Source organism: Bombina bombina, chromosome 2 (assembly GCF_027579735.1).
Source record: "Bombina bombina isolate aBomBom1 chromosome 2, aBomBom1.pri, whole genome shotgun sequence".
NCBI lineage: Eukaryota > Metazoa > Chordata > Amphibia > Anura > Bombinatoridae > Bombina > Bombina bombina.
In genome coordinates, this window is record NC_069500.1 from 986624959 (window position 1) to 986642155 (window position 17197).

The window sequence follows — 17197 nt, forward strand, 5'->3', positions numbered from 1 at the left end:
GCTAATAATTTCTGTAAGCCTTTTAGGTATAGGAAAAACGTCAGTACACACCGGCACCGCATAGTATCTATCCAGCCTACACAATTTCTCTGGAATTGCAACTGTGTTACAGTCATTCAAAGCAGCTAATACCTCCCCAAGCAATAAACGGAGGTTTTCAAGCTTAAATTTAAAATTAGAAATCTCTGAATCAGGTTTCCCCGATTCAGAGATGTCACCCACAGACTGAAGCTCTCCGTCCTCATGTTCTGCATAATGTGACGCAGTATCAGACATGGCTCTAACAGCATTTGCGCGCTCTGTATCTCTCCTAACCCCAGAGCTATCGCGCTTGCCTCTTAATTCAGGCAATCTAGATAATACCTCTGACAGGGTAGTATTCATGATTGCAGCCATGTCCTGCAAGGTAATCGCTATGGGCGTCCCTGATGTAATTGGCGCCATATTAGCGTGCGTCCCCTGAGCGGGAGGCGAAGGGTCTGACACGTGGGGAGAGTTAGTCGGCATAACTTCCCCCTCGACAGAACCCTCTGGTGATAATTCTTTTATAGATAAAGACTGATCTTTACTGTTTAAGGTGAAATCAATACATTTAGTACACATTCTCCTATGGGGCTCCACCATGGCTTTCAAACATAATGAACAAGTAGGTTCCTCTGTGTCAGATATGTTTAAACAGACTAGCAATGAGACTAGCGAGCTTGGAAAACACTTTAAAACAAGTTTACAAGCAATATAAAAAACGTTACTGCGCCTTTAAGAAACACAAATTTTCCCAAATTTTGAAATAACAGTGAAAAAATGCAGTTACACTAATGAAATATTTACAGTGTATGTAATAAGTTAGCAGAGCATTGCACCCACTTGCAAATAGATGATTAACCCCTTAATACCAAAAACGGAATAACAAATGACAAAAAACATAATTTATGTAAGAACTTACCTGATAAATTCATTTCTTTCATATTAACAAGAGTCCATGAGCTAGTGACGTATGGGATATACATTCCTACCAGGAGGGGCAAAGTTTCCCAAACCTCAAAATGCCTACAAATACACCCCTCACCACACCCACAAATCAGTTTAACGAATAGCCAAGAAGTGGGGTGATAAGAAAAAAGTGCGAAGCATATAAAATAAGGAATTGGAATAATTGTGCTTTATACAAAAAAATCATAACCACCACAAAAAAGGGTGGGCCTCATGGACTCTTGTTAATATGAAAGAAATGAATTTATCAGGTAAGTTCTTACATAAATTATGTTTTCTTTCATGTAATTAACAAGAGTCCATGAGCTAGTGACGTATGGGATAATGAATACCCAAGATGTGGATCTTTCCACACAAGAGTCACTAGAGAGGGAGGGATAAAATAAAGACAGCCAATTCCTGCTGAAAATAATCCACACCCAAAATAAAGTTTAAGGAAACATAAGCAGAAGATTCAAACCGAAACCACTGCCTGAAGTACCTTTCTACCAAAAACTGCTTCAGAAGAAGAGAATACATCAAAATGGTAGAATTTAGTAAAAGTATGCAAAGAGGACCAAGTCGCTGCTTTGCAAATCTGATCAACTGAAGCTTCATTCCTAAACGCCCAGGAAGTAGAAACTGACCTAGTAGAATGAGCTGTAATCCTCTGAGGCGGAGTTTTACCCGACTCAACATAGGCAAGATGAATTAAAGATTTCAACCAGGATGCCAAAGAAATGGCAGAAGCTTTCTGGCCTTTTCTAGAACCAGAAAAGATGACAAATAGACTAGAAGTCTTTCGGAAAGATTTAGTAGCTTCAACATAATATTTCAAAGCTCTAACAACATCCAAAGAATGTAACGATTTCTCCTTAGAATTCTTAGGATTAGGACATAATGAAGGAACCACGATTTCTCTACTAATGTTGTTGGAATTCACAACCTTAGGTAAAAATTCAAAAGAAGTTCGCAACACCGCCTTATCCTGATGAAAAATCAGAAAAGGAGACTCACAAGAAAGAGCAGATAATTCAGAAACTCTTCTGGCAGAAGAGATGGCCAAAAGGAACAAAACTTTCCAAGAAAGCAATTTAATGTCCAATAAATGCATAGGTTCAAACGGAGGAGCTGGAAGAGCTCCCAGAACCAAATTCAAACTCCATGGAGGAGAAATTGACTTAATGACAGGTTTTATACGAACCAAAGCTTGTACAAAACAATGAATATCAGGAAGAATAGCAATCTTTCTGTGCAAAAGAACAGAAAGAGCAGAGATTTGTCCTTTCAAGGAACTTGCGGACAAACCCTTATCTAAACCATCCTGAAGAAATTGTAATATTCTCGGAATTCTAAAAGAATACCAAGAAAAATGATGAGTAAGACACCAAGAAATATAAGTCTTCCAGACTCTATAATATATCTCTCTAGATACAGATTTACGAGCCTGTAACATAGTATCAATCACAGAGTCAGAGAAACCTCTTTGACTAAGAATCAAGCGTTCAATCTCCATACCTTTAAGTTTAAGGATTTCAGATCCGGATGGAAAAAAGGACCTTGCGACAGAAGGTCTGGTCTTAACGGAAGAGTCCATGGTTGGCAAGATGCCATCCGGACAAGATCCGCATACCAAAACCTGTGAGGCCATGCCGGAGCTATTAGCAGAACAAACGAGCATTCCCTCAGAATCTTGGAGATTACTCTTGGAAGAAGAACTAGAGGCGGAAAGATATAGGCAGGATGATACTTCCAAGGAAGTGATAATGCATCCACTGCCTCCGCCCGAGGATCCCGGGATCTGGACAGATACCTGGGAAGTTTCTTGTTTAGATGAGAGGCCATCAGATCTATCTCTGGAAGTCCCCACATTTGAACAATCTGAAGAAATACCTCTGGGTGAAGAGACCATTCGCCCGGATGCAACGTTTGGCGACTGAGATAATCCGCTTCCCAATTGTCTACACCTGGGATATGAACCGCAGAGATTAGACAGGAGCTGGATTCCGCCCAAACCAGAATTCGAGATACTTCTTTCATAGCCAGAGGACTGTGAGTCCCTCCTTGATGATTGATGTATGCCACAGTTGTGACATTGTCTGTCTGAAAACAAATGAACGATTCTCTCTTCAGAAGAGGCCAAAACTGAAGAGCTCTGAAAATTGCACGGAGTTCCAAAATATTGATCGGTAATCTCACCTCCTGAGATTCCCAAACTCCCTGTGCCGTCAGAGATCCCCACACAGCTCCCCAACCTGTGAGACTTGCATCTGTTGAAATTACAGTCCAGGTCGGAAGAACAAAAGAAGCCCCCTGAATTAAACGAAGGGGATCTGTCCACCACGTTAGAGAGTGTCGAACAATCGGTTTTAAAGATATTAATTGAGATATCTTCGTGTAATCCCTGCACCATTGGTTCAGCATACAGAGCTGAAGAGGTCGCATGTGAAAACGAGCAAAGGGGATCGCGTCCGATGCAGCAGTCATAAGACCTAGAATTTCCATGCATAAGGCTACCGAAGGGAATGATTGTGACTGAAGGTTTCGACAAGCTGAAATCAATTTTAGACGTCTCTTGTCTGTTAAAGACAGAGTCATGGACACTGAATCTATCTGGAAACCCAGAAAGGTTACCCTTGTTTGAGGAATCAAAGAACTTTTTGGTAAATTGATCCTCCAACCATGATCTTGAAGAAACAACACAAGTCGATTCGTATGAGATTCTGCTAAATGTAAAGACTGAGCAAGTACCAAGATATCGTCCAAATAAGGAAATACCACAATACCCTGTTCTCTGATTACAGACAGAAGGGCACCGAGAATCTTTGTGAAAATTCTTGGAGCTGTAGCAAGGCCAAACGGTAGAGCCACAAATTGGTAATGCTTGTCTAGAAAAGAGAATCTCAGGAACTGAAAATGATCTGGATGAATCGGAATATGCAGATATGCATCCTGTAAATCTATTGTGGACATATAATTCCCTTGCTGAACAAAAGGCAATATAGTCCTTACAGTTACCATCTTGAACGTTGGTATCCTTACATAACGATTCAATAATTTTAGATCCAGAACTGGTCTGAAGGAATTCTCCTTCTTTGGTACAATGAAGAGATTTGAATAAAACCCCATCCCCTGTTCCGGAACTGGAACTGGCATAATTACTCCAGCCAGCTCTAGATCTGAAACACAATTCAGAAATGCTTGAGCTTTCACTGGATTTACTGGGACACGGGAAAGAAAAAATCTCTTTGCAGGAGGTCTCATATTGAAACCAATTCTGTACCCTTCTGAAACAATGCTCTGAATCCAAAGATTGTGAACAGAATTGATCCAAATTTCTTTGAAAAAACGTAACCTGCCCCCTACCAGCTGAACTGGAATGAGGGCCGTACCTTCATGTGAACTTAGAAGCAGGCTTTGCCTTTCTAGCAGGCTTGGATTTATTCCAGACTGGAGATGGTTTCCAAACTGAAACTGCTCCTGAGGACGAAGGATCAGGCTTTTGTTCTTTGTTGAAACGAAAGGAACGAAAACGATTGTTAGCCCTGTTTTTACCTTTAGATTTTTTATCCTGTGGTAAAAAAGTTCCTTTCCCACCAGTAACAGTTGAAATAATAGAATCCAACTGAGAACCAAATAATTTGTTTCCCTGGAAAGAAACGGAAAGTAGAGTTGATTTAGAAGCCATATCAGCATTCCAAGTCTTAAGCCATAAAGCTCTTCTGGCTAAGATAGCTAGAGACATAAACCTAACATCAACTCTAATAATATCAAAAATGGCATCACAGATAAAATTATTAGCATGCTGAAGAAGAATAATAATATCATGAGAATCACGATTTGCTACTTGTTGCGCTAGGGTTTCCAACCAAAAAGTTGAAGCTGCAGCAACATCAGCCAATGATATAGCAGGTCTAAGAAGATTACCTGAACACAGATAAGCTTTTCTTAGAAAGGATTCAATTTTTCTATCTAAAGGATCCTTAAACGAGGTACCATCTGACGTAGGAATGGTAGTACGTTTAGCAAGGGTAGAAATAGCCCCATCAACTTTAGGGATTTTGTCCCAAAATTCTAACCTGTCAGGCGGAACAGGATATAATTGCTTAAAACGTTTAGAAGGAGTAAATGAATTTCCCAATTTATCCCATTCTTTGGAAATCACTGCAGAAATAGCATTAGGAACAGGAAAAACTTCTGGAATAACCGCAGGAGCTTTAAAAACCTTATCCAAACGTATAGAATTAGTATCAAGAGGACTAGAATCCTCTATTTCTAAAGCAATTAGTACTTCTTTAAGTAAAGAGCGAATAAATTCCATCTTAAATAAATATGAAGATTTATCAGCATCAATCTCTGAGATAGAATCCTCTGAACCAGAAGAGTCCAAAGAATAAGAATGATGGTGTTCATTTAAAAATTCATCTGTAGAGAGAGAAGATTTAAAAGACTTTTTACGTTTACTAGAAGGAGAAATAACAGACAAAGCCTTCTTTATGGATTCAGAAACAAAATCTCTTATGTTATCAGGAACATTCTGCACCTTAGATGTTGAGGGAACTGCAACAGGCAATGGTACATTACTAAAGGAAATATTATCTGCTTTAACAAGTTTGTCATGACAATTATTACAAACAACAGCTGGAGGAATAGCTACCAAAAATTTACAGCAGATACACTTAGCTTTGGTAGATCCAGCAGGCAGTGATTTTCCTGTAGTATCTTCTGGCTCAGATGCAACGTGAGACATCTTGCAATATGTAAGAAAAAAACAACATATAAAGCAAAATAGATCAAATTCCTTATAAGACAGTTTCAGGAATGGGAAAGAATGCCAAATATCAAGCTTCTAGCAACCAGAAGCAAATGAAAAATGAGACTGAAATAATGTGGAGACAAAAGCGACGCCCATATTTTTTAGCGCCAAATAAGACGCCCACATTATTTGGCGCCTAAATGCTTTTGGCGCCAAAAATGACGCCACATCCGGAACGCCGACATTTTTGGCGCAAAATAACGTCAAAAAAATGACTTAACTTCCGGCGACACGTATGACGCCGGAAACGGAAAAGAATTTTTGCGCCAAAAAAGTCCGCGCCAAGAATGACGCAATAAAATGAAGCATTTTCAGCCCCCGCGAGCCTAACAGCCCACAGGGAAAAAAAGTCAAATTTTTGAGGTAAGAAAAATATGATAATTCAATGCATAATCCCAAATATGAAACTGACTGTCTGAAAATAAGGAAAGTTGAACATTCTGAGTCAAGGCAAATAAATGTTTGAATACATATATTTAGAACTTTATAAATAAAGTGCCCAACCATAGCTTAGAGTGTCACAGAAAATAAGACTTACTTACCCCAGGACACTCATCTACATGTTTGTAGAAAGCCAAACCAGTACTGAAACGAGAATCAGTAGAGGTAATGGTAAATATAAGAGTATATCGTCGATCTGAAAAGGGAGGTAAGAGATGAATCTCTACGACCGATAACAGAGAACCTTATGAAATAGACCCCGTAGAAGGAGATCACTGCATTCAATAGGCAATACTCTCTTCACATCCCTCTGACATTCACTGCACGCTGAGAGGAAAACCGGGCTCCAACTTGCTGCGGAGCGCATATCAACGTAGAATCTAGCACAAACTTACTTCACCACCTCCCTTGGAGGCAAAGTTTGTAAAACTGATTTGTGGGTGTGGTGAGGGGTGTATTTGTAGGCATTTTGAGGTTTGGGAAACTTTGCCCCTCCTGGTAGGAATGTATATCCCATACGTCACTAGCTCATGGACTCTTGTTAATTACATGAAAGAAACGTTTTTTTAAACAGTCACAACAACTGCCACAGCTCTACTGTGGCTTTTTACCTCCCTCAATACGACTTTTGAATCCTTTTGAGCCCTTCAGAGAAGTCCTGGATCATGCAGGAAGAAGCTGGATGTCTGTGTCTGTAATTTTTGCTGTGCAAAAAAACGCTAAAATAGGCCCCTCCCACTCATATTACAACAGTGGGAAGCCTCAGGGAACTGTTTCTAGGCAAAATTCAAGCCAGCCATGTGGACAAACTAGGCCCCAATAAGTTTTATCACCAAACATATGTAAAAAACGATTAAACATGCCAGCAAACGTTTTAAAATACACTTTTATAAGAGTATGTATCTCTATTAATAAGCCTGATACCAGTCGCTATCACTGCATTTAAGGCTTTACTTACATTACTTCGGTATCAGCAGCATTTTCTAGCAAATTCCATCCCTAGAAAAATATTTTAACTACACATACCTTATTACAGGAAAACCTGCACGCTATTCCCCCTCTGAAGTTACCTCACTCCTCAGAATATGTGAGAACAGCAAAGGATCTTAGTTACTTCTGCTAAGATCATAGAAAACGCAGGCAGATTCTTCTTCTAAATACTGCCTGAGATAAACTGTACACTACGGTACTATTTAAAAATAACAAAGTTTTGATTGAAGAAATAAACTAAGTATAAAACACCACAGTCCTCTTATGACCTCCATCTTAGTTGAGAGTTGCAAGAGAATGACTGGATATGGCAGTGAGGGGAGGAGCTATATAGCAGCTCTGCTGTGGGTGATCCTCTTGCAACTTCCTGTTGGAAAGGAGAATATCCCACAAGTAATGGATGATCCGTGGACTGGATACACTTAACAAGAGAAAACACTGTAAACAGGACGTCTAAACCAAAAACTGTCTTCAGTATGAGAGCAGCAATACAGTTCTGAGTTATCAGAAATGTTTCTCGCTCACCAAATCTTAAACATTCGTTTTAAAATCTATAAATGATTCTTAATAAGAGTAGTACACACAGGGTGCATAAGCAACTTGTGTTAGTTGTAAAAGCTTGTGTTTTACTTATCTGGAAATGTGATAGCATAATATTGCATTCCTCATACTAAGTCTAGGAAATAGACACACAGGTACCCAGTTTCTATAACAATTTAAAATAAAAGATACCTGTTCTGTCTGCGTGATTTAGTCCAATTTCCTCTCTGCTTAGCAGAGGAACCGAGCTGAGACACTCTAATCCCAAAGAGATAAGAATGTGTCCTCAGGACAAATAACTTAGCTGGTCCACAGCCAATTACTGTTCAGAAGTTCTTTCCTGAACCCCTGCAGGCAATGCACCTTTTAGTCTGTAACCCCAAGAGCATTATAAAACAGATGTCTGCATGTTAATACAACATATGAATCACGTCATGCACTATTACCAAGTGTTATCAAGATTCCTATAGCACCTAAACACTTTCTATAAAACGTCTGTCTAAAGCAGAGTTGTCCAATATAAGGGAGGGTGTTACAATCCAGCCCTACACAACATTTTGTAATTATCTCACTTCCTCATCAACCAATATGCCTCTGCTTCACTCTATCTATAGCATAGAGTGCTCCTCTATTTTTATCTGGATCATTACTATTATTACTAAACCAGACTTCAGAGTCCTTTACAGCAGTAATACATTTTAACAACTAGAATGCAGTGTTTTGCTGGCTGCAATGATAAATTTAAGCCTACAGCAATGAAATGCTACCAAAACCAATCAAAAGACTGCACATGTATGTGTGTGGGAGAGAGTATATTGAGGATTTTATAGGGAAAGGGACATTCTACTACATCATGTTTATTGTTTAAAAAGATAGATAATCCCTTTATTACCAATTACCCAGTTTTGCATAACCAACACTGTTATAAAATACACTTTTTACCTCTGTAATTAACTTGTATCTAAGCTTCTGCAGACTGCCCCCTTATTTCAGTTCTTTTGACAGACTTGCTTTTTAGCCAATCAGTACTGACTCCTAGAGTACTCCACGTGCGTGAGCACAATGTTATCAATATGTCACAGATTAACTAATGCCCTCTAGCTGTGAAAAACTGTGAAATGCATTCAGATAAGAGGCAGCATTCAAGGAAACTGTACTCAGGTACAGCTCATCCGTTTTTGGTATACAGTGTTACAATTTAAATTACTGATGATACCACACGTTGGTTGTAAGTTTGTAACTGTAGCATAGCGGTTATTGCCAATAAGTGACAGAGCTGTTTGCTGATTATATAGAGAGTTTTGAGTGCAGCTAACTCGAACACAAATGCTGTCTAATTTCAGCACACACATGCAATGCCGGTTTTACCAATTCAAATGGCGCTATGCTACAGTTACAAACTTACAACCAACGTGTGGTATCATCAGTAATTTAAATTGTAACACTGTATACCAAAAACGGATGAGCTGTACCTGAGTAGTTATAGCGTGTAGGACATAGGTATACTGAATTTCCATTTATGAGAATTAACACTGCCTTGAAAACACGGTATACAAAGTGTACATCTATATCAAATTAAAATACAAAGTATAATATCCACCAGTAGACAGTTTTGAGGTGATGCAATAGAATTAGAGCTGTATTAACAAATGGTCAAATTGTAATATACAGTAACTGTTGTGTATAACAAAGTAATGTCTTATTAAGATTATTACTATTTAAGACTACAGAATATTTTTCTCTGTTTGGTCTATTACACAGATATACACATAACTATTACATGACCTCTTGTTATAAGTCTGCATCAGGTTCAATTAACTTGATGCAATTGTACTTTAGAAGGTTACCAGTATAACCTATAACCTACCTAGCTAGAATCTACTTAAAAAGAACAGGTTAACCACTGAGTCTTTAGCATCTAAGTGTGTTTTTAAATTTATTTCCAGTATTTTATATTAATTTTGACACAATAAAAGTTATGTTTTAACGTGGAACACGCAAACTCACTAGACCATCAGTAACTCTAATTTGCCTAAAGGAACAAAGTCTTTTATACCATTTAGAACTATACCCTATATTAACCCCCAAGAGTGCTATATATGTAGTCTGTCGAGTTAGAGCCTCTCTCTACCAAGTTTCACATGTTGAAAACTACATAGCACCTTTAGTAGTCCACATTTTTATAAGGGAATTATCCCCATATATACTAAGGACAAACAGGGGTTTAATTGGAAATTAGAAATATTCAAGCCACATTAGGCTAAGTAGTGCCGTTGATACCTCCTTTCTCTAGCAAGGTTTTCAATATACTTGGTTATAAATAAGCTGACAGAAGCAGGAAGTGATCTACAGTATATAGAGAAGAGGGGTTCCGATCTTGGACTTTTGGGTGGTTTTTCTACCAATTCCATTGTTAGAGACCATCAGTCCACCAGTATGGTACGGTTCCAAAACAAGAGAGAAAAGCTCTTTGAGATGCAAAAGTAAAAAAAAAAATACCCTTTATGTCCATATATATATGCATTGGATGTATTTAAAGGAACTACATAATAGAAATAATATTCTTTTCATAATCTGCTCAAGAAAATTAAACTTGCTTACCAGGCAAATCAGAAAATAGAAGGATGCATTCATTGAACCCATTTGCTAGAAGTCTTACTCTCAGCTGTTGCAAAATAGCCACTCCAATACAGAATGGGAAGGAAGCATTCCCTAAGAGTAATGTATCCCACAAGTGGAATATCTTGTGCAATGGAAAAACATCTGCAAAACAAAAAACAGGTAGAGATGAGATTGTACTTTGCAGAAATGGAAAATTTAAAAAAAAGAACAAGTCATAATACAGAACAAGTCTTAAGGGCATGCACTCTACTAAATGTTAGTTGTATACATAGAAATTAGCAATACTTTTTAGTACACTTCCCCCACAGTAGTACATGGGCATGGGATTATTCAGTAATGTCAAGTATGTGTTATTGTCGTCCCATTTGGCCATGTTTCGTTTTGTATGCATCATTTTAGGCATTGTGTTTTGTTCACATCATGGTAACTTTTTATGATGCAGGTTTCCTCTGTTTTGTGCCTGTTTTTTAGGCTATATATCATTTGGGTGTGTTTGTTTCTGGGACTGATTTTTTGGTTCCAGACACTTGCTTTCTGGACTTTTCTGCTGATTCCTCTTTGCAAGTGTGAGTTGGTTCTTGTTGCTGTTAACGGTTCCAGACGCTTGCTTTCTGGACTTTTCTGCTGATTCCTCTTTGCAAGTGTGAGTTGGTTCTTGTTGCTGTTAACTCTAAGCTTGAACCATGACTAAGCTTTCTGGATTGATATTTTGATCTGTCGTTGTTGTGTGTGTAATAATAACTCTCTAGGAAGTTACTGCTTTTTTTGACTCATGATTTAGTTTCTGACACCATTCTGTGCTTTCATCTCAACTTTTCTGACCCCACTCTCTTGCCTTGTCCTTTTTATTATGTCCACCACCTATTCTTTTGCTCAGATACTTCATACCATCTTCTGTCTTTAGAACTATAGGTCACTCTCAATGCTCTATCCAGAGTGATGGGATAGTGTTAATAAGAATCATTATTTGGCCATTTTTTAAAATGATATTTGCTTCTCGAGCTGGCACATTTATATAATTATAATTAAATATTTTATGTTTTAGTTTAAAAATAAATTATTATTATTTTAGGAAAGTTTCAGATTCAGATCACTGAAATGTATCAGTTTATTTATTTATTTTTTATTTAAATTTCAAAGTATTAAAAATGAAGGGTCATTTTGATTAATTGGAAAATGTGCTTTTTAGATTATTTATTTTATTTACTCAGTATTATAAACAGTCCTTCCTAAATAATCAGTATTATAAACTTACCATGTATTTGTTATTTGAAATTTAGGAAGTTTAGGAAGAATGTTAATTATTGAAATTGATGAAAATTATAGAGTACTATCAAAAATAAATCCTTTTCTTAAAAAAAATGTAATTAATGGTATTATTATAAATCAAAGTTTCAAAAGAAAAATATAATTCATTTTAGACTTTATAATCATTATATAAAGTGGATAATTTAATAAGAGCAAAAAAGATAATCAAATAATTTATTTTATTGCTAGAATATTTCTATATATATTTGGTAAAACAAATGGGGAAAATGTCATATAAAATATTACATAATTAAAATGAGTATGTTTTTATTTTCAAACGTTTAAAATAAAAAAGTGTATACTGGAAAAAATAACAATTTAAATGATGCCAATTATGATGTAATTTATGGCATCAGTAATGATGTCATTGATATAATGTGTGAGGTCATCAGCGATGCAGCTGATGGTGTCACTAATGATAGTGTTTGCAATGCCATTTGTGATTTTAATAATGATGTGATAAAAACCTATGCTGGATGGGGTATTTTATGTCTATAATGTATTTGTTTGTTTCCATTCTGAGTCTAATCTTAAGTATTTTAGCTTCAATACATATTTATATTTACAGGTGTAAAGTTATGAGGTTGCTTATTTGGCCAACAAAGCATAGGTCTATTTATGACACCTATTTTCAAGTTTTTAACATTAGAAAAACAAATTCCAATATTTTGAAAAGTATCAAAATTGTATAAATGTCATTTATTAATGAAAAGTTACTAAAAATATTAAAATGGTTTGATTGGTGTTACAGTTATTAGATATCATGTGTTCTAAAAAAATTCCTATGAAATTGCATAATTGCTTTCAATAAAATTCAACATGGATTACTTTCTGTAACTTGGTATGTAAATAAATATTATAAAGTGGCTCTACCTAACCATATGCTTTCTATAAGACAGGCAAGAAATATCCCTGACAAGTGAACAGTTTCCTTAAACATACATCACGTCATAACTGTAGCTCCTGGGTTTAAATGCTAAATACACTATACTGTATGAAAGAAATGTTCCATAGGGGTGAACTATTGAAGATCCCCAAAAGATAGATGAGGCACACAAATTCAATAAAACTGAGGATTTTTTTCCTTAACCCCTTGAAGGTTAGAGGAAGCCTTATAGTCCATTTTAGAAGTGCTTTGCAAACACACTCACCAATGTGCAGAGAATTATTTATTTTATCTCAGGGCCTGCATGTAGATGCCCGACAGGCAGAAACCAGACTAAATATGGACATCTATACAAAAAGTAATTGTCTCTCATGGTCTTGGATCACAGTTTATTACTTCATATGTTAAAAAAAAGAATAAACTCTTCCAGCCAGGGCTGGGCTATAACCCACAATATCTTACTCTATATTAGCAGTAAAACATGAGGGATGTATGTAGGAAATAAAAGCAACATGAAGACTTCTGGGATATTCTACCTTTAAGAAGGCACAAGAATATGTAACCATCAGTACACACCCAACAGTACAGAATAAGACATCACACAAATATAGTATTAATGATCTATTCGTCAAAAAAGTAACATTCTGAGAGATTTGCTAGATTATTTAAAATGATAGCTACAAAAGCGCTAATTCCATGCAAAACTAAATGAATCTGTAAAATATGTGTTTGAATGTACTATTTAATGTACTAAATATTGTTAAAAGAGAGACGTATAGCAGTCAGAGCTCTTCACTGGAAAATTTTAACAAACTGCTGAGAGAACTCTGTTCTAATCATGTTCTTTTTTTATAACAGCAGTTCAAAAACAATCAGCACTAATATATGATATTTCAACAAGCACAAAAGTAGAAACATAGTGCTGATAATGATCTGGAAAAAAAAGAAAGAAAAGGTCACTGAACAAACAGGAAAAAGGTGATGAGTTTGAAATAATTTGTACTGAGTGACCTACAAAGAAAAGTACAACTATTTCAAGTTTATCTTTAAAATATTTATGTCCAGATAATAGAAAAAGATAGGTCACATAATACCGTAGCCCTGGTTCTGTTTAATTAAACTTGGTGATTTGTATAAGAGCACTTAGTCTACTCGTTTTACTACAATCCTACTTATCAAATACATCCATTCAAAAACCAAGGACAAAACCTTTTTTGACTCTGCCTATTTTGGTACATTTTAATTTAAATTTATATAATAGGCTTGATGTTTTATAGCATTCCGTCTGTATGTGTGTTGAGGTTACTTTTCATAGTATTTGTATTTCTGGCATACCATGTGCCACTCCGTATGCAAGCAACTGCAGGCGGATATAATGTGTGATCTCTTGACTTGTTAACACCAATTCAGGTAAGAGGTTACAGGTGCACAATATTTTTCTTTTATTAATGTGTACAGACCTGTCAACTTTCATACTGTACACTAATTACACTAATATGCATTTCTGGTGATGTCACAGGGAATGCCATCACTGAAATAAACCTATTATATTACAACAGTTTTTGTCCATATCTGAGTATAAATGAAAGAAAGATAATCTTTAAATGAAATATCTTTCTAACCTATTGCTCAATATTTTTGTGAAAACTGACAATCAACGTGCCATTAGATATTAAAAATTAGTATTGACGTAAGGTACTTTTAATAATATAGCCTAATTTGGATTTTTCATTTTATTGGTGTCCTTTTACTGATTTGTAGAGATCTGTAGAACAGGCTTCAAATAGTGTCTCTGTCACATAGTATGATTTGACACCTCTGAGGGTAATAAAACAACACTCCTTTTATTCAACAAATTATGACTCCCATATTAAACTGGATTGCGTGTTAACTCTGCCTACACTACAATGCTGCTTTTCTATAGACAATGATTATCCACTTTTAGATAGTACTCCTTTCAATGGTTCTACAGCATATTATTAAAGGATTGTCAGCCTTTTCAAGACTAAATAACTTTATAGACCTACACTGACGTGTAATTACTGCTGGGAAGCATACACCCTAATCTTCATTTAGCCTATTAAAATATTGCAGGCAGAATCTTTCATTTGTGAGGCACAATTGCAAGGTGAATTCTGGCTAATGGAAAACAAATTTTGGAGAGTTTTCTTTCTTGAGTACTAACAAGAGCAAAATTATTTGCTCGCAAACGTGGTTCTCAGATCACAGTTGGGAGGATTCAAGCGATACTTACATCAAGACATTAACTGTTTAAACAAACCTGACAAGAGTTCTTCACTCAACCGCTACTGTTATTAGACAAGAAGCATACTCAAAGAAACCGCTACATCAGCAGGCAAGGAAATTACCCTGTAGGCTTTAATCTTCCACCTTGATTGAACTCCTATTACAACCAAATTGTCATTCCATAGAGACCTAGCATTCCCTTATTCAAACTATCAATTTTAATTACACATCATCTTCCATTTGTCTACAGCCTGTTAATCCATTCTTGTCCTTGCCATCTAGGAATTCGGCAAACCTTTTTTATTCTTTTTTTCTTTTTGGAACTGCAAACTTCGGCTAATAGAGCATGTTGTTGGATACACACGTATTTTTGTTAATAAATGCAACCTATGAAATCATACAAAAACAAATATATTATATACATAAAAAAAGTAGACAAATACTCACGTGTAAACATTGTAAGAAACCAAGGTATTGCATAAAGCTACAAGAGAAAAGAAAGAAAATATTTAATTATATTCAATAAATGCATAATTTATTTCCTCATTTGCTTTGAGGAGTTAGAAATTCTACTATGGTTTCTGAGGCACTCATTTGATAACTGTACAATATTATTTAACTGTTACTGAGGATGATGTTGTTATAGGAATGCTAAAGTAAAAATTAAAGTTTTATGATTTAAATAAAACATGCATTTCAAAACATGCACATTCTTTTAACCATTTGAGTGCTAACGATGGCTCAGAGCCGTCGCAAATTGTCCCAGTCAGGTGTACTCACCCAACTTGAGGGCAATGTGGGGGCTCCCACTGACTCCCACCCCGGCAATCTGGCCTGTATAGTGGCAGGCATCGCCAGGACTTCACATTTTGCATGGTGACGTCACGTGCAATGATGTCATGACGTCACCGTGCAACTTTATTTAAAAATGACAATGGACAGTATATGGAAATGGGGGCATTGTCAGGGTTTTTTCCCTGCTTTGTTTGCCATGTGTTGCTGGCAACCATTTTACTCACCTCTCTTGCTGACTCTGGTGCATACTGTGTGATGCTACTCATTTCCTGCACTTCCTTTTATGACCAGACTGATGTACATCATCAGTGTGAGACAGGATGCAGTCTCAGAATTGTGTTGTCGCCACTTATTATTTAAAGGGCCTCTGTTCAGTATGCTTTGCCCTTGCGTTGTCTCAGACCTGTTTGTAAGAGCTCCTGTGTATTACCTGGCTGTCTTCCATCAGACTCAAGTAACCTTCCTAGGTGATGTTATCTGTTGCAGGGTTCTAAATGGATCCTGACAAGTTATCTGCAGTTCTGCAGTGGCCTCGCCCAGTTGGTCTTCGGTCTATTCAAAGTTTTTTGGGGTTCGCCAATTACTATAGAAAGTTTCTTAAAAACTTTTCTTCCTTGGTCAAACCTATCACTGACATGACCCGTAAAGAAAATGATACACTCCATTGGTCACCTACTGCTATTAAGGCCTTTGATAGTCTTAATACTGCCTTTGCTGCCGCTCCAGTTCTGGCTCATCCTAACCCTGTCCTGCCTTTCGTTCTTGAGGTCGATGCGTCTGAGACTGGAGTAGGTGCCCTCTTGTCTCAACGTCCTACGCCTGACAGTTCCTTGCATCCGTGTGGTTTCTTCTCTAAGAAATTGTCTCCAGCAGAGTGCAATTATGAAATTGGCAACAGGGAATTACTGGCCATAATTTTGGCACTCAAGGAATGGAGGCATCTTCTCGAGGGTACTAGCGTGCCAGTGCTCATTATTACTGACCACAAGAATTTAACTTATCTATCTGAAGCAAAACATTTGTCGCCCCGTCAGGCCAGATGGGCGCTATTTTTGTCTCGGTTTAATTATGTGGTCTCCTACCTGCCTGGTAGTAAGAATGTTAGGGCTGATGCCCTCTCTCGACAATTTTCGCCTCTGTTCAAGTACCTCCTGCCCATATTTTTGCTACCATACATACTAATTTGACTTCTCCCTTGGGGGAGGAGATCCTGGCTGCACAAACCAATGCACCTCCTGAGAAACCTAGTGGTAAGTGTTTTGTTCCTGAGAATCTTCGAACTAAACTTTTGCACACTTACCACTATCCTAAAGTCGCAGGCAAGAACCAAATGATTTGGTCTGTCACTTAACAATTCTGGTGGCCAGGTCTTCGCTCTGATGTTGCTGCGTATGTTGCCTCCTGCTCAGTTTGTGCACAGAATAAGACTCCTCAACGTCTTCCTGTGGGTCTTCTTCAACCTATTGCTAATGGTGAATGTCCTTGGACACATCTTTCCATGGACTTCATTGTCGAGCTCCCTGTTTCCAATGGCAATACTGTTATCCTTATGGTGGTTGACCGTTTTTCTAAAATGTCACACT

General features: G+C 37.1%; 1 protein-coding gene across 1 annotated transcript in view; it reads right to left on the minus strand.

Annotated features, from left to right (window-relative positions):
- The window catches only part of TBCK (TBC1 domain containing kinase), a 747174-nt gene that overhangs the window by 342139 nt on the left and 387838 nt on the right, over positions 1 to 17197 (minus strand). Inside the window, 2 exon segments of the mRNA XM_053703518.1 lie at positions 10358 to 10519; positions 15267 to 15303. Of these exon segments, the coding sequence (XP_053559493.1) occupies positions 10358 to 10519; positions 15267 to 15303 (199 nt within the window).